Source organism: Camponotus vicinus, unplaced genomic scaffold (assembly GCF_025532165.1).
Source record: "Camponotus vicinus isolate PSW18456_S1 unplaced genomic scaffold, iyCamVici1.0 SCAF_7, whole genome shotgun sequence".
Classification (NCBI taxonomy): Eukaryota; Metazoa; Arthropoda; class Insecta; order Hymenoptera; family Formicidae; genus Camponotus; species Camponotus vicinus.
In genome coordinates this window covers 17949981-17970657 of record NW_028141979.1, presented here as the reverse complement: position 1 = coordinate 17970657, position 20677 = coordinate 17949981, and the positions used below count along the sequence as shown (strand labels likewise).

The 20677-nt window shown below is 41.8% G+C and overlaps 4 protein-coding genes across 4 annotated transcripts; 3 read left to right on the top strand and 1 right to left on the bottom strand.

The window, feature by feature from the left end:
- Positions 1–2645: 2645 nt before the first annotated feature.
- On the top strand, positions 2646–3197 carry LOC145974306 (uncharacterized). Its single transcript, XM_083104101.1, has one exon. It carries the CDS (start codon positions 2646–2648, stop codon positions 3195–3197), a length of 552 nt encoding a protein of 183 aa, XP_082960227.1.
- A 217-nt stretch (positions 3198–3414) lies between these two features.
- Positions 3415–15231, top strand: LOC145974305 (uncharacterized). Its single transcript, XM_083104100.1, has 3 exons — positions 3415–3631; positions 3774–4718; positions 14738–15231. The coding sequence occupies exons 1-3, from the start codon at positions 3415–3417 to the stop codon at positions 15229–15231; spliced, it is 1656 nt and encodes a 551-aa protein (XP_082960226.1).
- A 1528-nt stretch (positions 15232–16759) lies between these two features.
- LOC145974304 (uncharacterized) lies at positions 16760–17098 on the bottom strand. The gene has a single exon (XM_083104098.1). It carries the CDS (start codon positions 17096–17098, stop codon positions 16760–16762), a length of 339 nt encoding a protein of 112 aa, XP_082960224.1.
- Positions 17099–19988: 2890 nt separating this feature from the next.
- LOC145974303 (uncharacterized) lies at positions 19989–20372 on the top strand. Its single transcript, XM_083104097.1, has one exon. The coding sequence runs from the start codon at positions 19989–19991 to the stop codon at positions 20370–20372; it is 384 nt and encodes a 127-aa protein (XP_082960223.1).
- Positions 20373–20677: the final 305 nt, after the last annotated feature.

The window sequence follows — 20677 nt, the reverse complement described above, 5'->3', positions numbered from 1 at the left end:
AGCACCTCTTCCGAGCTTCGACGGCAAATATGAGAATTGGCTGTCGTTTAAAAACGCGTTCCATAATATGATAGGCTCGCGGACTGATTTATCCGAAATCGACAAATTACACTATTTAAAATCGGCACTAATAGGCGACGCCGCGAGCAAAATAAAGATTTTCGCGGTTAACGAAATAAACTACTCGAGGGCATGGGAATTGTTGGAACGTGCGTATGAAGTAAAGCGGATTTTAATTTCACGTCATCTTTCGTTAATATTAAATTCATCAGTATTAGAAAAGGAAACGACAAGCGGATTATCGAAACTCGCCGACGACACCCAACAACATATCGCTTCTTTAAACGCGTTAGGAGTTTCCGTCGGATCCGAAATGATTATACACATTTTAGAAGGCAAATTACCGAGGCATACGCTAGAAAAATGGGAAGCGACGCTTGAACGAGACGAAGTTCCGACACTCGAACAACTATACGAATTTCTATATAAAACCGCGGTATGCGCCTCAAAACGAGAACGATCTAAATTATCCGACACGGAAAAGAATAAAGGCGATCTCTCGGCTGAAAGAAAACGGATACAGTCTCCAAATACAGCGTTCGTATTGAATGCATCGCGAAATTGTATAGCCTGCACTAAACGACATCCACTTTATTTATGTGACACATTCAAACAAATGTCGGTTCAGAAGCGCATCGATACGGTGAGAAATGCGAAGGTGTGTTATAATTGCTTGCGTTCTCATCGCGACAGTCCTTGTAAATTCTCTAGTTGCACAATTTGCCAAAAACGGCATAACACGCTGTTGCATCTTGAGAGATACGCATCGGCTAACAAGTCCGATGCAGCGCCATCCGATAACGTGAAAAATTCATGACCGACCGATCGGACCGACGGGAGAATGGCTTGTCTCTCAACCATATCACGTACGTTCACGCCACAGTTGCTTACGAGTGCATTAGTATACGTTTATGATGATAAACAAAAAATCCGTGAAATGTCGCGCCTTGTTAGACACGTGTGCTACCGCAAATTTCATAACAGAATCTGTGGTGAAACAATTAGATATACAGGGTGGGCCATTTTAATCTATGCACCCAAATTTCTTTGTACCTAAGACAGATACGGAAAAATGATTCAGACAAAAGTTGTTTGGTTTCGAGGGGGCCATAAGATGGTATCATTGGTTTGACCTTGAAGAGTTATTTGAAGGTCACATGAAGGTCACCTTCAATTTCTTAAATGGAACCTACTATTTGTCATTGCATATTCTTGTAGCTTATCTCGAGAGCTTTCCAAAACACTATAATTAAGTACTTTTTTGTTAAGTACTTTTTGAGTTATGAGGCTTGAAATAATTTCTTAATTTTACATAAACCGTAAAATATCTTGTAAAATATTCATTTTTCGATTATCTTACCTTAATACTTTTATGTACAAAATAATGAGAGGAATCAATTGGTGTAAAGAAAACACATAGTTGTTTTTAAGAAAAAATATGGAATTGTTAATTGCAAATTACATATTTTTTCTTCAAAACAACTGTGTTTTTTTTACACCAGTTGATTCCTCTCATTATTTTGTACGTAAAAGTATTAAGGTAAGATAATCGAAAAATGAATATTTTACAAGATATTTTACGGTTTATGTAAAATTAAGAAATTATTTCAAGCCTCATAACTCAAAAAGTACTTAACAAAAAAGTACTTAATTATAGTGTTTTGGAAAGCTCTCGAGATAAGCTACAAGAATATGCAATGACAAATAGTAGGTTCCATTTAAGAAATTGAAGGTGACCTTCATGTGACCTTCAAATAACTCTTCAAGGTCAAACCAATGATACCATCTTATGGCCCCCTCGAAACCAAACAACTTTTGTCTGAATCATTTTTCCGTATCTGTCTTAGGTACAAAGAAATTTGGGTGCATAGATTAAAATGGCCCACCCTGTATATCCGATCGCGCATACATTACCAATTAACGCGATCAACGCGACAAACACCGTGTCCAGGGGCGTAACACGAATCATCGTTCAATCCACGCACAACTTTTCCAAGGAGTTGACATGTCTCACTATCCCAGCTATTATAGATTTGATCCCCTCCGAAGTCTTTCCACGAGAATCGATTAAAATACCCGCAAATATAAAATTAGCCGATCCGGACTTTCACGTACCACGTTCGGTCGATTTACTAATTGGTGCTGGGGCAACGTTATCATTATTTTCCGTCGGTCAGATCAATTTGTCTAACAAGGATAACGACTTATATTTACAAAAAACGCATTTAGGATGGGTGGTTGCCGGCAATGCGGCAACTCGGATAAAACCGAAATTCATATCATGTTATTTAACGAATTTAGAAAATTTATTAATTAAATTTTGGACGATCGAAGAAGTAGCAACCGTTAAACCGCGATCGAAAGAAGAAAACGAATGCGAAACGTTTTTCACTAAAACCGTCTCTCGAAATCGCGATGGACGTTACATAGTTCGTCTACCGTTTCGCGCTTCACACAAACATCTTGGCGAATCGCGATCCATCGCAATCAAACGCCTCTTATCATTAGAGCGGAAACTCGACAGAAACGTCAATTTGAAGCTCGAATATACGCGGATAATTGAAGAATACAGGGAGTTAGGGCACATGTCTTTAGTGGAAAATCCCGACGACGACGGATTTTATATGCCGCACCACGCCGTGATTAAAGAATCGAGCAACACGACCAAATATCGAATAGTCTTTGACGCGTCGGCCAAATCAAATAACGGCGTATCCCTGAATGATATTCTAATGATCGGCCCCACGATTCAGAATAAATTATTCTCTCACTTAATTCGATTTCGCACGTATAAGTACGCCATATCGGCTGATATCGAAAAAATGTATCGCCAAGTATTGTTACACAAGGACGATCGTCGATATCAGAGAATTCTGTGGCGAGAAAACGGGAATATAAAAACATTTCAATTGAACACGCTCACGTTCGGAATCACTTCCTCACCATTTCTTGCAATTCGCACCGTGCAAAAACTCGCGGATGACGAGGATCAAAAATATCTGAAGGCGGCCGAAGTTCTCAAAAATCACCTATATGTGGATGATTTATTATCCGGAGCCGAAACTCTCGAACAGGCACGCGCAACTAGAGACGAGATCATCGAGCTGTTGGCTAAAGCAGGGTGGCTTCAATATTAGGCAATGGGCGTCTAACGATTTGCGCGTAATTAATGATTTATCCGACAAGGTTTTGCATATGAATTTAACGTTAAATATCGATTGTTCTTTAAAAACATTAGGCATCTCGTGGGACACAGTCAATGATAAAATATATTATTCCGCACACCCGATTAACATCACGGGAACGCTAACGAAACGAAAGATTCTGTCGGAAATTGCTAAAATCTTCGATCCGATGGGTTTGATGGGTCCAGTGGTTCTCTACGCAAAAAGATTGATGCAGGACGTATGGCGATGCGGAGTACATTGGGACGAATCCGTTTCGCAGAGTATCCACACGGAATGGTCGGAATTTATTAAACAAATGAAGACCATGCATCGTATTCAGTTCGATCGCGAAGTATTGATGAAAGATCATTGCAACGTTCAGATTCACGGATTTTGCGATGCCAGTAACATCGGTTATGGAGCATGCCTATACGTACGCTCGATCGGAAAACATAAAGAAATCAGTAGTAAATTATTATGTTCAAAATCGCGGGTCGCGCCCCGTTACAATACCGCGGCTCAAATTGTGCGGTGCCTTATTGTTAGCAAGGTTGTATCGCAAGGCCAGTGACGCATTGAATATCACGCCAAATAGAATCGTTCTTTGGAGCGATTCCACTATCGCGTTACATTGGCTGAAAACTCCGCCCCATCTACTCAAAACTTACGTCGCTAATCGCGTCGCGGAAATACAAGAACTCCCCGGTTCGATCGAGTGGCGCCACATACGGTCGGAAGACAATCCGGCTGACGTACTATCGAGAGGTCAATTACCGCAGGCCTTTGCGCGAAATCAAATATGGCGTGAGGGACCTTCAACGGGCAACGAGTGTGACTGGTACAACGAGAATATACAAACAGTCGAAATATCCGAATTAAAAACGAACACGTGTTTAATCGCCACGCCTAACGAACCTGAAATTTTCAAGAGATATTCTTCGTACTCTAAACTATGTAGAATCATGGCATATTGCCTCCGTTTCCGACCTACCCACAAACACTCCGGATCCCTACTCGTTGAAGAAATTAATGAAGCCGAAACGCGGAAATTGAAAATCTTTCAAACCATACATTTCTACGACGACATCACTAAACTCCAGAACACGCATCTGCCTTACAAGGGCAAATTCGTCGGTTTAAATCCTTTCTTGGACGAAAACGGATTAATTCGTGTTGGTGGACGACTACAAATGGCAAATTTAACATTTTCCCAAAAACATCCCATTCTACTTCCGAGTCGGCATCAGATAACCGACCAAATCATACGCGAAATACACGAAACCCATTTTCACGCAGGCATTCAAACAACGTTGTATATATTGCGTCGTAAATTTTGGTTACTTGACGGTCGCAACCAGGTGCGAAAGGTCATTCGCACATGTATACGGTGCCTCCGATTCGTCGCCAAGGCAGTCGAGTATAATATGGGAAATCTTCCACCGGTCCGCGTACGCGAGGCATCTCCTTTCGCAAATACTGGCGTAGATTTTTGTGGGTCATTCTATATTAAAGAGAAAAAATATCGCAATTGTGCACGAATCAAGGTTTACATGTGCGTATTCGTATGTATGATGATAAAAGCGGTGCACCTCGAAGTCGTAAGTGATCTCTCAACAGAGGGTTTTTTAGCAGCCTTACAAAGATTCATCGCGAGACGCGGTTTACCCGAGAATATATACAGGGTGATTCTGAACAAACGTTTGTCTTTAAAATATCAAATTCTTGAATGAATTCTAAGACGATTTTTCCTCTTGCAAAATTTTGCCTGGAGATTAGCTTTTAAACTATAAAGGAAAATAGTTAACTACTTACGGAACGAGTACAAGAGGTAGGCAGGGACAGCGCGATATAGGCGATTACGTGGGGCACTCGCCGCGATCAGCTGATTGCTATACGCGATGACTGTAACAATCAGTGTGTGTGTGTGAGAATGTGTACGCACACGCGCGCGCGCGCACACACACATACACACACACACACACACACACTAATAGTTACAGTCATCGCGTATAGCAATTAGCTGATCGACAAGGCTACCAGATTGCACACGCTGCGTCCAGCGGCGGCACGATTTGTATCCCCACCACTTTCGCGCACTAAGGCATAAGCTCTCATCCGTGTACGCTCGACGTTCGGTCATCTTCGGTTTACAGAGGAAGACGGATAGATTAGCTTTTGTCCCCTTCTCTCCTGAGAGGTCTATTGTATCTTATCTATCTCTCTGAATACAATAGCTATGTGACCCTCGAAATCTCGAGCTGGCGAGTTGGCGATGCAAGTTGCATCGTTGCAAGTATCGCAGCGATACTTATCACACATATTTTCCTATTGATTTTTTTTTATAAAAGTTTATATGTTGTTTAAAAAAGAGAATATAACATATACAAAAACATATTTTACATATTTTTATTTAAATTTTTATCTAAATTTCTCCACTCTTGGCCAATATGTACGCTTTTTTATTAAAAAAAAATTTCTTTAAAAAAATAATTGTAATAAAATAATATTTAAATTTATTTTAATAGAATTGTATTTTGTTATTATTATTTTATATTAATGTATGACGTACATCTTGTTGCTCAACGGAAACCGCGAGAAGGTGGTGGTCTCTTCCGTTAAAAAGGAAATGTAAAAAATTTAACAAATGAACAATAATAAAAATAAAATTAAAATAAAATAATAAAATAATGATAAATAATAAATAAAAATAAAAAATAAAATTATAATAAAATAATAAAATATAATCAATTTTCTAATTGATAAAAGGTCAAAAGATTATTTCACATTTCCTTACATACATACATACATACATACATATATATATACAGGGTGAGCCATTTTAATTAACGCACGCAATTATTTCGGAAACAAAGCATTTTAGAGAAAAATGTTTCAGACAAAAGTTTTATGGTTTCGAGGGGGCCATAAGATGGTATCATTGGTTTGACCTTGAAGAGTTATTTGAAGATCACATGAAGGTCACCTTCAATTTCTTAAATGGAACCTACTATTTGTCACTGCATATTCCTGTAGCTTATCTCGAGAGCTTTCCAAAACACTATAATTAAGTACTTTTTTGTTAAGTACTTTTTGAGTTATGAGGCTTGAAATAATTTCTTAATTTTACATAAACCGTAAAATATCTTGTAAAATATTCATTTTTCGATTATCTTACCTTAATACTTTTATGTACAAAATAATGAGAGGAATCAATTGGTGTAAAGAAAATACATAGTTGTTTTTAAGAAAAAATATGGAATTGTTAATTGCAAATTACATATTTTTTCTTCAAAACAACTATGTGTTTTTTTTACACCAGTTGATTCCTCTCATTATTTTGTACGTAAAAGAATTAAGGTAAGATAATCGAAAAATGAATATTTTACAAGATATTTTACGGTTTATGTAAAATTAAGAAATTATTTCAAGCCTCATAACTCAAAAAGTACTTAACGAAAAGGTACTTAATTATAGTGTTTTGGAAAGCTATCGAGATAAGCTACAAGAATATGCAATGACAAATAGTAAGTTCCATTTAAGAAATTGAAGGTGACCTTCATGTGACCTTCAAATAACTCTTCAAGGTCAAACCAATGATACCATCTTATGGCCCCCTCGAAACCAAACAACTTTTGTCTGAAACATTTTTCTCTAAAATGCTTTGTTTCCGAAATAATTGCGTGCGTTAATTAAAATGGCTCACCCTGTATATATATGTGTGTGTGTGTGTGTGTGTGTGTGTGTGTGTGTGTGTGTGTGTGTGTGTATATCTTTACACACTTATTTTTTAAGTGTATACAGGGTGACCCATTTTAACTTAGGCAGCCAAATAACTCGAAAAATAAGCAAGATAGAGAAAAATGTTTTAGACAAAAGTTGTATGGTTTCGAGGGGGCCATAAGATGGTATCATTGGTTTGACCTTGAAGAGTCATTTGAAGGTCACGTGAAGGTCACTTCAATTTTTTTAAATGGAACATCCTATATATTTTTGTATATTCTTGTAGCTCATCTCGAGAGCTTTCCAAAACACTATAATTAAGTACATTTTCGTTAAGTACTTTTTGAGTTATGAGGCTTGAAATAATTTCTAAATTTTACATAAACCGTAAAATATCTTGTAAAATATTCATTTTTCGATTACCTTACCTTAATAGTTTTATGTACAAAATAATGAGAGGAATCAATTGGTGTAAAGAAAACACATAATTGTTTCGAAGAAAAAATATGTAATTTGCAATTAACAATTCCATATTTTTTCTTAAAAACAACTATGTGTTTTCTTTACACCAATTGATTCCTCTCATTATTTTGTACATAAAAGTATTAAGGTAAGATAATCGAAAAATGAATATTTTACAAGATATTTTACGGTTTATGTAAAATTAAGAAATTATTTCAAGCATCATAACTCAAAAAGTACTTAACGGAAAGGTACTTAATTATAGTGTTTTGGAAAGTTCTCGAAATAAGCTACAAGAATGTACAAAAATATATAGGATATTCCATTTAAAAAAATTGAAGTGACCTTCACGTGACCTTCAAATGACTCTTCAAGGTCAAACCAATGATACCATCTTATGGCCCCCTCGAAACCATACAACTTTTGTCTAAAACATTTTTCTCTATCTTGCTTATTTTTCGAGTTATTTGGCTGCCTAAGTTAAAATGGGTCACCCTGTATAAAAATTTATTTTAAAATTATTTATCGCAGGAAGGGCCTGCTACGTCAGCATCCGCATGGACATTTAAATTGTTTTTATTAGCGGCATATAATTTATCCGCCGACATAAGAGATAAATGCTCTTCATTAATGAGCATATTTAAAGCTGTTTCTCCTCTAGTTTTTAATGCAGACTTAAACACACAAATAGCATTAACGGAAACCGTTGAAAAGCTATTACGTGTTTTCGTTTTTAAATTGTTCAAAAGAGAAAACATTCTCTCAGGATCGGCATTAGAATTCGGAAGCGTTCGAATAGTATTTATAATATTCGTTAAATTGGAATATTTAGAAACATTATTATTACATTATTATTCGTGTGCCGACGTTGTAAACTTGCTTTCCACATATTGTCAAAATTTAATTTAGAAAAATTTTGTTTTTCTTCCACTGTAAGGTCTGATGCTAATGCAATCCATTCTTTTTTTAAAGCATCTTCATCAAAACCGCCGAGAGTTTTAGCTACGAGAGAAACATCATCAAATGATGTTTGTCTATTATTATCGAATAAACTTACAGATGGTTGAAAAACTTGTAACTTTAATAAAAATTCATTATTTATAGGTAACCTTTTACAAACTTCTTCTGCAGCACTTACATAAAATGTTAAACAGTTCTCTCGAACAATTTTAACTATGTTTATGTGATCTTTCAACGTTAATTCGTTCAGATATTCCTCACAATCTGATCCCAAAATAATTTCATTAATAGGTTTTTGATTTTCTTTTAATGAGAATATAATATTTGAAGAAAATGGTTTTAAATATTCTTCTTTTATAAAATTTCGACAGATTTGGAAAAGAAAGTTTTTAGATTTTGGCTGCAATAAATGGATTCTCGTTTCTGACGCTTGAAAGAATGCATTAATTGCGTTAAAAAAATTTAAAACATATTTTAAAAAAAGAAAATAAGCTTTTATCTCTATGTTGTTCATCATAGATAATAAATATTTTCCAGAATTTGTTTTTTCACTCGCAACCATTTCAGTAAGAAAATATTTAATTGTATCCCAAGATTCAAGAAGTCGTTCGATGCATAAATAATGAGAAAGCCAGCGTGTGTCACATAATTTTAATATTTTGTGATTTGTTTCTTGGAAACATTCACAAAATTCGCGAAAAATAGCTGTTCGTTTTGGACTGCTATTTAAATATTTTGCAATTTTTTTTTTAAATTCATCGCAATATGCAGGCATTTTGGAACAAGCAGCATGCGCTGCTAATGCGGAGGAATGGCACGCGCATGAAAATGTTAAAACATGTGGGCATATTTCTTCCAATTTTTTTTTAAACGATAAATGTTTCCCTGTCATGACGGAAGCATTGTCGCATGATAGGGCAACAATATTTAAAAATGGTATCTGTAATTTCCACATTTCACTTTTAAATGCATTGAACAACTTTTCTGCGCTTGAATCTTTGGCATCAATATTTATTAATGTAACTAATTGCGAGCGAACATCTAATGTCTCCGGATCAACGTATCGGACAAAAAAAGTCATCCATTTATTATTAGTGAGATCAGATGTTTCATCGATAAATATTGAAAATTTTGTGTTTTGAATAATATTGACAACACGATTAGTCTCAACCGGGCATACAACGTTTGTAATAATATTTGTACATTTTGTTCGGCCCATACTCATACTATTCAACACATTAGGATCTTTTCCTATATGTTGGAAAAAATTAAGAATTTCTTTTGCCGTTTGATAAGGAATATTTTTCTCGGCAATTAATGCGGCATATCTGATTTCCGCTGATTTCTTACGCTCATCAAAAGATAAAAGTGATTCATTAATTTGTATATTTGAATCCTCATTCGAAACTCTTGTTTCAATATAATTTTTTTCTTTATTTATATGAACATTAGATTCTGCGTGACGATAGATTTGCCATAAACCGCCAGCGATAGATTTATCACAAATCGAACAAAAAAATAAGCTTGCATCATGTGGCACTTCACGTAACCAACATTTAAATTGCTGAATTTCTAACCATTTTTGTTGAAATATTGATTTACGCAATTTTTTTATTGGCGAATCAACATTATTATTATTATCAGTTAGCGTATTTACCTTAATATTATTTTTGTGACACGCAGAATCCGCATGTCTTGATAGTGTTAAATTGCACGAATAATTATTATTGCATATACTACAATAATAAAGACTATCGTCGGATGGTACTTTGCGTATCCAAGATTTATATCGATCATCACTAAGCCAAGCTTCTAAAAAATTTCGCTTATGTTTTTTGGTTAATTGATCACACATTTTGATTATCTATTCTTAACTTAATTTATTTTCTCGTCGGCACAATATCACCAATTTTTTGTCGATTGCTTTGAACTATCTTTTGACTGGGTCACGAACGTATTCGCAAGACAAGCACAGTCAACAGTCAACAATCAACAATTAGTCGATAACAGTCGACATGAGTCGAGAAAAAAACAATGTCAAACACATATAATATTTTAAATATATATTTGGATATACAGAGTGTCCCAAATCACCCGTACATCCTTTTTAAAATGAAAATAAATGGCTTTTATCAAAAATCGCGAACAATTTTTAAATAAATCGGGTACGCTCTATCAAATGGTGATATTTTCAACTTCTGATTCCGACCGGAAATACGCCATCCGCATCGGAAGTCGAATTTTTTTAGAGGTACATGGTACTTTTTATTACAGATTCGAATTGTACATGAAAAAATAAGAAACTTTTGTATCAAACGTTTTTTCTGAAACGTATTTTTTTTTTAAATATGTTTTAAATTTTTTTAACGCAATTAATGCATTCTTTCAAGCGTCAGAAACGAGAATCCATTTATTGCAGCCAAAATCTAAAAACTTTCTTTTCCAAATCTGTGGAAATTTTATAAAAGAAGAATATTTAAAACCATTTTCTTCAAATATTATATTCTCTTAAAAGAAAATCAAAAACCTATTAATGAAATTATTTTGGGATCAGATTGTGAGGAATATCTGAACGAATTAACGTTGAAAGATCACATAAACATAGTTAAAATTGTTCGAGAGAACTGTTTAACATTTTATGTGACTGCTGCAGAAGAAATTTGTAAAAGGTTACCTATAAATAATGAATTTTTATTAAAGTTACAAGTTTTTCAACCATCTGTAAGTTTATTCGATAATAATAGACAAACATCATTTGATGATGTTTCTCTCGTAGCTAAAACTCTCGGCGGTTTTGATGAAGATGCTTTAAAAAAAGAATGGATTGCATTAGCATCAGACCTTACAGTGGAAGAAAAACAAAATTTTTCTAAATTAAATTTTGACAATATGTGGAAAGCAAGTTTACAACGTCGGCACACGAATAATAATGTAATAATAATGTTTCTAAATATTCCAATTTAACGAATATTATAAATACTATTCGGACGCTTCCGAATTCTAATGCCGATCCTGAGAGAATGTTTTCTCTTTTGAACAATTTAAAAACGAAAACACGTAATAGCTTTTCAACGGTTTCCGTTAATGCTATTTGTGTGTTTAAGTCTGCATTAAAAACTAGAGGAGAAACAGCTTTAAATATGCTCATTAATGAAGAGCATTTATCTCTTATGTCGGCGGATAAATTATATGCCGCTAATAAAAACAATTTAAAAGTCCATGCGGATGCTGACGTAGCAGGCCCTTCCTGCGATAAATAATTTTAAAATAAATTTTTATATATATCACTTAAAAAATAAGTGTGTAAAGATATATATATATATATATATATATATATATATATATATATATGTATGTATGTATGTATGTAAGAAAATGTGAAATAATATTTTGACCTTTTATCAATTCGAAAATTGATTATATTTTGTTATTTTATTATAATTTTATTTTTTATTTTTATTTATTATTTTTTTATTTTTATTTATCATTATTTTATTATTTTATTTTAATTTTATTTTTATTATTATTCATTTATTAAATTTTTTACATTTCCTTTTTAACGGAAGAGACCATCACCTTCTCGCGGTTTCCGTTGAGCAACAAGATGTACGTCATACATTAATAGAAAATAATAATAAAAAATACAATTCTATTAAAATAAATTTAAATATTTTGTTACAATTATTTTTTTAAAGAAATTTTTTTTAATAAAAAAGCGTACATATTGGCCGAGTGGAGAAATTTAGATAAAAGTTGAGATAAAAATATGATAAATAAAAATTTAGATAAAAATATGTAAAATTTGTTTTTGTATATGTTATATTCTCTTTTTTAAACAACATATAAACTTTTATAAAAAAGAAATCAATAGGGAAATATTATGTGTGATAATGAGTATCGCTGCGATACTTGCAACGATGCAACTTGCATCGCCAACTCGCCAGCTCGAGATGTCGAGGATCACATAGCTATTGTATTCAGAGAGATAGGTAAGATACACTAGACCTCTCAGGAGAGAAGGGGATAGAAGCTAATCTATCCGTCTTCCTCTGTAAACCGAAGATGACCGAATGTCGAGCGTACACGGATGAGAGCTTATGCCTTAGTGTGCGAAAGTGGTGGGGATACAAATCGTGACGCCGCTGGACGCAGCGTGTGCAATCTGGTAGCCTTGCGCAGCGAGTGCCCCACGTAATCGCCTATATCGCGCTGTCCTTGCCTACCTCCTGTACCCGTTCCGTAAATAGTTAACTATTTTCCTTTATAGTTTAAAAGCTAAGCTCCGGGCAAAATTTTGCAAGAGGAAAAATCGTTTTAGGATTCATTCAAGAATTTGATATTTTAAAGACAAACGTTTGTTCAGAATCACCCTGTATTCCGATAACGGAACCAATTTTATAGGCGCGAATAACCAACTAAAGGAATTATATGTCATTGAGTGGATATAATTTGGCCACGTTCGAAATGGCCACGGATAAATTTGACCACGTTCGAAACGGCCTCGTTCGTAATGGCCACGTTCGAAACGGGCACGTTCGGAACGGCCACGTTCTAAACGGCCACGTTCGGAACGGCCACGTTCGGAACGGCCCCGTTCGAAATGGCCACGGATAAATTTGACCACGTTCGAAATGGCCACGTTCGAAACGGCCACGTTCGAAACGGCCACGTTCGTAATGGCCACTCGTTCGTAATGGCCACTCGTTCGTAATAGCCACGTTCGAAACGGCCACGTTCGGAACGGCCACGTTCGAAATGGCCACGGATAAATTTGACCACGTTCGAAATGGCCACGTTCGAAACGGCCACGTTCGTAATGGCCACTCGTTCGTAATAGCCACGTTCGAAACGGCCACGTTCGTAATAGCCACTCGTTCGTAATGGCCACGTTCGAAACGGCCACGTTCGAAACGGCCACGTTCGGAACGGCCACGTTCGGAACGGCCACGTTCGGAACGGCCACGTTCGGAAAAGTTGCAAAGTGAACCCGTGCGCTATCGGGATTGTGCGCGATTTACTTTGTGTGCTATCGGGACGTGTGCTGTCGGGTTGGTGCGCTATCGGGAATTGTGTCAATTTTTCGTGTGCTATCGGGTTGGTGCGCTATCGCACCGTGCGCTAACGGGACCCTCCCGGCCGTTTCGAACTTGTGGCCGTTTCGAACGTGTGGCCGTTTCGAACGTGGCCGTTCCGAACGTGGCCGTTACGAACGTGGTCAAATCGAACTTTATTCAATATTTCCTGTGGCCATTCCGAACGTGGCCGTTCCGAACGTGGCCGTTTCGAACGTGGCCGTTTCGAACGTGGCCGTTTCGAACGTGGCCATTACGAACGAGTGGCCATTACGAACGTGGCCATTACGAACGAGTGGCCATTACGAACGTGGCCGTTCCGAACGTGCCCGTTTCGAACGTGGCCATTACGAACGAGTGGCCATTACGAACGTGGCCGTTTCGAACGTGGCCGTTTAGAACGTGGCCGTTCCGAACGTGCCCGTTCCGAACGTGGCCATTACGAACGAGTGGCCATTACGAACGTGGCCGTTTCGAACGTGGCCGTTTCGAACGTGGCCGTTTCGAACGTGGCCGTTTCGAACGTGGCCGTTTCGAACGTGGCCGTTTCGAACGTGGCCGTTTCGAACGTGGCCGTTTCGAACGTGGCCATTTCGAACGTGGTCAAAACGAACTTTATTCAATATTTCCCGTGGCCATTCCGAACGTGGCCGTTTCGAACGTGGCCGTTCCGAACGTGGCCGTTCCGAACGTGGCCGTTCCGAACGTGGCCGTTCCGAACGTGGCCGTTCCGAACGTGGCCGTTCCGAACGTGGCCGTTCCGAACGTGGCCGTTCCGAACGTGGCCGTTCCGAACGTGGCCGTTCCGAACGTGGCCGTTCCGAACGTGGCCGTTTCGAACGTGGCCGTTTCGAACGTGGCCGTTCCGAACGTGGCCGTTTCGAACGTGGCCATTACGAACGAGTGGCCATTACGAACGTGGCCATTACGAACGAGTGGCCATTACGAACGTGGCCGTTCCGAACGTGGCCGTTTCGAACGTGGCCGTTCCGAACGTGCCCGTTTCGAACGTGGCCATTACAAACGAGTGGCCATTACGAACGTGGCCGTTTCGAACGTGGCCGTTTCGAACGTGGCCATTTCGAACGTGGTCAAATTTATCCGTGGCCATTTCGAACGTGGCCATTTCGGACGCTCCCGTCTTATTTAACTCAAACGAACATAAGAAGTTGGTACTCCGTCACGCATCCGAACGTCGTATTGCATGGCATTTCATACCGCCAGCAGCACCTCACTTCGGCGGGTTATGGGACTCGACCGTAAAACTTTTTAAACATCATTTCAAACGAGTTGTAGGCGACTCTCTATTCACATTCGAAGAATTGAACACGTTCACCGTGGAAATCGAAAGCATTCTTAATTCACGGCCCATCACATCCCTATCATCCGATTCTAATGACATATTAGCCTTAACCCCTGCTCATTACTTAATCGGTAAACCGTTAACATCTCTACCGGAGAACGAATTGTCATCTGTTCCAGCTAATCGATTATCCGCATGGCAACATATAACTAAGGTTCGCCAAGATTTTTGGACACGATGGAGTCTCGAATACCTCAACGAGCTCCAAAGGCGTGCCAAATGGACCGAAAACGGTCCAAAGATCGAAGTCGGAACAGTCGTCCTCATTAAGGATAAAAACACACCATGCACACAATGGGCATTGGGCAGGATCGAAAGGCTTTATCCAGGCGCAGACGGTATAGCCCGCGCGGCTACCATCAAAACGGCAAACGGAGAGCTGAAAAGAACGACGAAATGTCTATGTCCTCTTCCAGTCGAGCGATAATCGTATCGCACGACCTAAGCGTAAGCGTTAAAAAATCTTCACACATGAGGACTCCCATAATGCGAATTAAGATACACAACAGTATATCATGCGGACCGCAATAGCTATAATACAAATTTCATATACGAATAATTGATCGTAACCCTCTCAACGGGGGGAGGATGTTGCGTAGAAGAGTCGTGCACGACAAACAAGCGTACTAGTCACATGTCAAACCCACGTATACGTGAACACACACGCACATACCCATGCATCCTCTCTCTCTCTCTCTCTCTCTCTCTTTCTCGCTCGCTCGCTCGCGCTCTCGCGCTCTCTCTCTCTCTCTTTCTATCTCTCTCTCACATGCCCCCACTCACTCGCAGTCTTACAATAAGAAGTGGTTCTATTTGCCATAAACAAAGAAACAAAGAAAACAAAGAGAACTCTATGCACACGCGAGAGGTCCCGGCGGATGGGCAGCTCAGTTAGCTTTTTGACATCGAAGGTGCGTGACAAATATCCGTACGAACTACGAACCGAAGTCATAATCTAAGTAGTAATTATATCGAACAGACGATTCAGGATTCCGCCACGACTCAAGGACATCGTCCTCCAGGCGTAGTCGTGTGCGATCCTCTAGGATCGTCCTAGAGACATCACGACTCAGGGATCACAGTCCCCCAGGCGTCGTCGTGATTGATGCGTGCGATGAACTAGTGATATTAGTGATACTTCCACGAACTTTAAAACGTGATTCGTTGTTTGTAAAATTAACATAATAAAAGGATATATTAACAACCAAAAACAACGTGAATTTTAAAAGTGATTGACGTTGACACAGACCAAAGGCGGTCCGGCTGCTGGGGCCGCTCGGACTTATTCCGAGGCGGGGCCCGGCAGCGGAGGGATCCGACGGTCGTCGCGATTGCTTCCCTTCCGAAGCGGCGGCCGTCGGAACGGCGGCGTCCTGCATCAGGCTCCTTGCCGGTGCAGGACGCGGGCGTGCACCGGCGGATAAGATTGGGCCGGGGAGCAGCGACCCAACCCCAACCGTCCGTGGGACCATTTTGGGATAACCTAGCTTGGCAAGCTGCAGCGCTGTGCCCGCATTGTCGGAGGTGCGGGAGCCCTGAAAGCCCACCCTTTGCGGGGTGGGTTAGTAAGGGCCCGGAGTCCCATGGGGGAGTTGAGTTTCTCATCCCCCCAGAGACATAGTCCACCCCCCGGGGGAACTTGGGGCCCGGTCGGGAGTGTTGTCGGTCACTCTCGGCCGGTGAGGGTATACCCTGGTGGATGGAGCCGCGCTGCACCCGGGAGAAAACCAAAAATGAATCGCCACATTAAAAAAATTATTGATAACGGGGGACCGTCTCAGCCAGTGGTAACACTGGACCGAGACGAGGTGCGAAGAGCCTCTTTACGGCTTCCCGGTCGAGGAGGTCGTCACCAAGTGACGTAGCCCGCGACCGGAGCAGGGGCCGTTCCTCTATGGCCTAGAGCGGGTCGGAATACGGCTCTGCGGATGAGTCCACAGAGTGTCCGACTTCGCTCAAGGAGTCTTTGAGGACACGGCGCTACACATGTGGCACTGTGTTGTCGGCTCACGCCTAGCCTTTTCATGCAGGTACTCACCGAAGCAGCCATGCCCGGTGAGTACCTGCACCAACCTAAATGAGAGTCCGCCATGCCGCCGATCCACCCAGTCCTCGAGGACCGGGCGGATGGCCCCGACAGCTCGGAGGCCGGCTCTTGGTATAGCCAGCCTCTCCTTCCACTTTGAAATAGCTAGGTGCCGGTCCTGGTGCCTAGCAACTTCCACCGCTCGCGGTGTCGGGACAACACCCCACTGGCGGAGAGCGATACGCCATTCGTATACGGAGGCGTACATCTCCGCCAGCAGGTCCCACGAAATGGACCCCTACTAGTGCCGCTTCGCAGGAGATGGTCCCCCCGTGTGATCCTGATGGCCAGCCTCCGCTGCAATCCAAGTACCACGGCTGTACTGCGGCTGGCCACCAAATCTTTGAACCACACGGGAGCCCCATATAGGATCATAGATCCGACCAACCCCATATAGAGACGGCGGACTCTGTCCTTTGGCCCCCCAATGTTGGGCAGTATACTCCCAAAGGAGTTTATAACTGCCCCAATACGGGGGTCCATGCGGCGGACGTGCTCTCTAAAGCACCAGTGGCAATCAAGGTACAGCCCCAAATATTTCATATAAGGCCGTACCTCGATGCGGACTCCCTCGATGATTATGTGGGGCTGAGGTGGCGGCTTCCGCCGAGGCCTTGTGAAATACATTGCCTCGGTCTTATGAAGCGCCACCATCAACCCCAATGCGCGAATACGGCCGACAACCAGTGCCACCCCTACTCGTGCGAGGCGGGTGGCCTCCTCCCAATTGTCCCCCAGGCCATAACCAAAGTGTCGTCTGCATAGTAGACAACACTAAGGCCCGGGAGGAGGGCACCCCGCAACACCCAGTCGTAGCCGAGGTTCCACAGGAGTGGTCCTAAGACCGACTCCTGCGGAACCCCGCACTGCGTCTCCCTCTTATGTGATACTTTGTACCGCGCCCGATATGTCACGGACCTGTCCCGCAATCCCCGATTACCTCCTGCATATAAAGCGGCACCTGGTGATATCCGAGTGCACGCCTTATACGCTCCCAAGGTAGGATATTAAAGGCGTTAGCGATATCAAGAGATACCTTCTGGAGGCTTGCCCTGGCCCTATCTTAGGGTCCATCCGCCATTGCTATTTGGTACAGTGGGGATTTTAGTATATACTAGAGGGATCTTGGGGGATGTGGTCACTCTACGGCGTTGTGCTCGTCGGTGCCGTTTCATACGGAAGGCCAGTCGGAAGCCAGCATGCACGCGAATACCTCCACCGGCACTTATTTGGTCAGCGAGCGACCTTTCAGAAATCCTCCATGGCAATCGGCATTGCATCCATCGAGTGAGATTCCAACATCGCTCTGGAGTCGCATATCACTGTGTTAAAAAGCAGCATTAGGTGTGAGGTCTGGATAACTCAGTGGTCTAGAGCAGTTGCCCGGAAAGCGAAAGACTTGGGTTCGATTCCCGATCCAGCCACTTGCGCCTCACATATTATTATATATATTTTTTTAGTGTGCGAATATTGTTTTCTAGCAATTATTCGTTAGGCTGAAAAGTGTGTGAATGCTCTCTCCACAGGATATGCGTCAATGCCGTTGCCACGGATGGATTCTATCGCTCGTTGATCAAATGGGCGTAAAGACACGTCCGATCTCCTCCCACATACATCCCTATCTTTCTCTGGAAGAGAAAGGAGGAAGGGTAGGGACAAGATAAAGGTCAAACGTAACGACCTGGTCAACACCCCACGTAACATGTCCAAAAAACAGGAGAACATGTTCCAGAAACAGAAAAAGAAAGGATCCAAGCTGAGAAGAAATTGGAGAATATAAGGGAAGAGATGGCGAAAATGAGGATTGAGTCTTCCAAAAAAGGATCAATCTGAAAATGCGGGCAAGAATGCCCAACAGAATAAGAAAGGGGAACAATCCAAAGAGGGGAGGACCAAAGCGCAAGCTGAGATCCCTAACAAAGGAAAGACTCAGGAGAAAAAGAGGAAGGCAACCATCGCTGAGGACAACCCATGCCAAAGGTAGAGTCCTATGCTGAGGTAGCTGGAAGAGGGAGGAAAAAGGACGCCAAGGTAGCCTCCCAAAGTGGAGGAGGTAAAGAGGTAAACACACCACCCAATACCCCTCCACAAGGAAAGGCAAAAAAGAGGAAGCCGCCAAAAACTGCGGCGGTAATCATGACGTACCAAGACGGGGTATATGAGAAGGTGATAGGCCAGAAGCAAGATTAAACTTGCTGAACTTGGCATCAACGGGGTGCGACCGAGAAGGGCCATAACTGGAGGTTATGTGTTTGAGATGGCCGGAGAGGACAGGGCTAGCAAAACAGCTTGCAGCCAAACTTCGCGAGGCAATTGGAGGCGAGGGTGTGAAAATCACTTGACCCTGCAAAATGGCGGAGCTAAGAATCAAGGGCCTGGACGACTCCATCACCCCTGCTGAGGTTAGGGAAACACTGGTCCAAAAGGGTCAGTGTACCCCCGAGAAAATTAAGGTGGGGGTGATGAAGAAGACCCCCAATGGACTCAGCACGATCTGGGCTAGGTGTCCGCTTATCCTGGCCAATAAGATTGCAGAGGCCGAGAAGATACAGATAGGGTGGTCTGTAGTCGGGATGAAGATGCTGGATGACCGCCCCCTCCAATGCTTTAAATGCTTGGAGGGGGGACATGTAGTCCAAACAGCGTGGACCGCAGTAACAAATGTTACAGATGCGGCGAAGAAGGACATCGCGCACAGGGATGTACTAATGAAGTACACTGCCCCCTGTGCGCCGAACACAAGCTTCCCACTAAATATAAAGTGGGAAGCAAGGCCTGTCGAGCGGCCACAAAGAGGAGGAAGGGAGTAAGGGAGGAGATTAAACCCTCCCCAAACCCCCCTAACCCCACTACAATGAAGGTGGAATAAATTCCCCCAGCTTTTCCAATCCCCTCCACGTCGAGTGGGATCATTGAGGGAAGGATTTTTGCATATGCAAAAAAGAGACTGGCGAATCAAACAGGTTCGGAGGGCTCGGACAAAGAACCCGAACCAAGAGAGCCGAAGCCAAAAAGGAAACCCAAACGCTCTGAATCCGCTGAGTCCGATGACATAGTGGTGATGAAGTCGGGAGAGGAGGAACATTAAAGCTTGCGGGATGGCTAGAGATCTCTTTGTGCACAACCTGGCGGAGCGTGGTTGTGGATTAGGAATTGTTGCCGAGCCGTACGAGGTACCCGCAAATCATCCACTATGGATGGCGTCCTCGTGCGGCAAGGCGGCAATAACATGGAGGGCAGCAACAGACTTCCCCCCCTGCACCTTGATAGAAGCAGGGGAGGGGTATGTTGCAGCGCAATGGGGGCGCATCGCCGTATTCAGCATTTACCTGAGTCAGGCCTTGGACGTTGCCCAATACACGAGGAGGCTGGACCGGATGGGGGAGTGCGCCAATAGGCTCTTCCTCCCTCTGAGTCCAGTACTGATTGCGGGGGACTTCAATGCCAAATCCAGGCTTTGGGGTTCCCCGCAGACGAACTGAAGGGGCCACGTCCTGATGGAATGGGCGGCGGAACTCGGCCTGAGTATTCTCAACTCAGGCACGAGGAGCACCTGCGTGCGGCCACAGGGGCAGTCCATTGTGGATCTGACTTGGGTCAGCCCTCTGGCCACGCGCTTAGTCAGCGACTGGAGAGTGGTGGTGGATGCCGAATCTCTGTCTGATCATAGATACATGGAGATGGCATCCGTCCCCGCCTCCAGAGAGGTGCTCACCCGCCGCCGAGAGGCCAAGGGTGGAATGCGGCGATGGGCCCTTAAGAAGATAGAGGAGGATGCCCTGTTCTC

Coding starts and splice junctions, on each gene's coding strand:
- LOC145974306 (XM_083104101.1), top strand. CDS start 2,646: ATGTCTTTAGTGGAAAATCCCGACGACGACGGATTTTATATGCCGCAC.
- LOC145974304 (XM_083104098.1), bottom strand. CDS start 17,098: ATGTACGCCTCCGTATACGAATGGCGTATCGCTCTCCGCCAGTGGGGT.
- LOC145974303 (XM_083104097.1), top strand. CDS start 19,989: ATGGCTAGAGATCTCTTTGTGCACAACCTGGCGGAGCGTGGTTGTGGA.
- LOC145974305 (XM_083104100.1), top strand. CDS start 3,415: ATGGGTTTGATGGGTCCAGTGGTTCTCTACGCAAAAAGATTGATGCAG. Junction 3,632..3,773: donor TCACGGATTTTGCGATGCCA/GTAACATCGGTT, acceptor CCTTATTGTTAG/CAAGGTTGTATCGCAAGGCC. Junction 4,719..14,737: donor AAATACTGGCGTAGATTTTT/GTGGGTCATTCT, acceptor AACGAGTTGTAG/GCGACTCTCTATTCACATTC.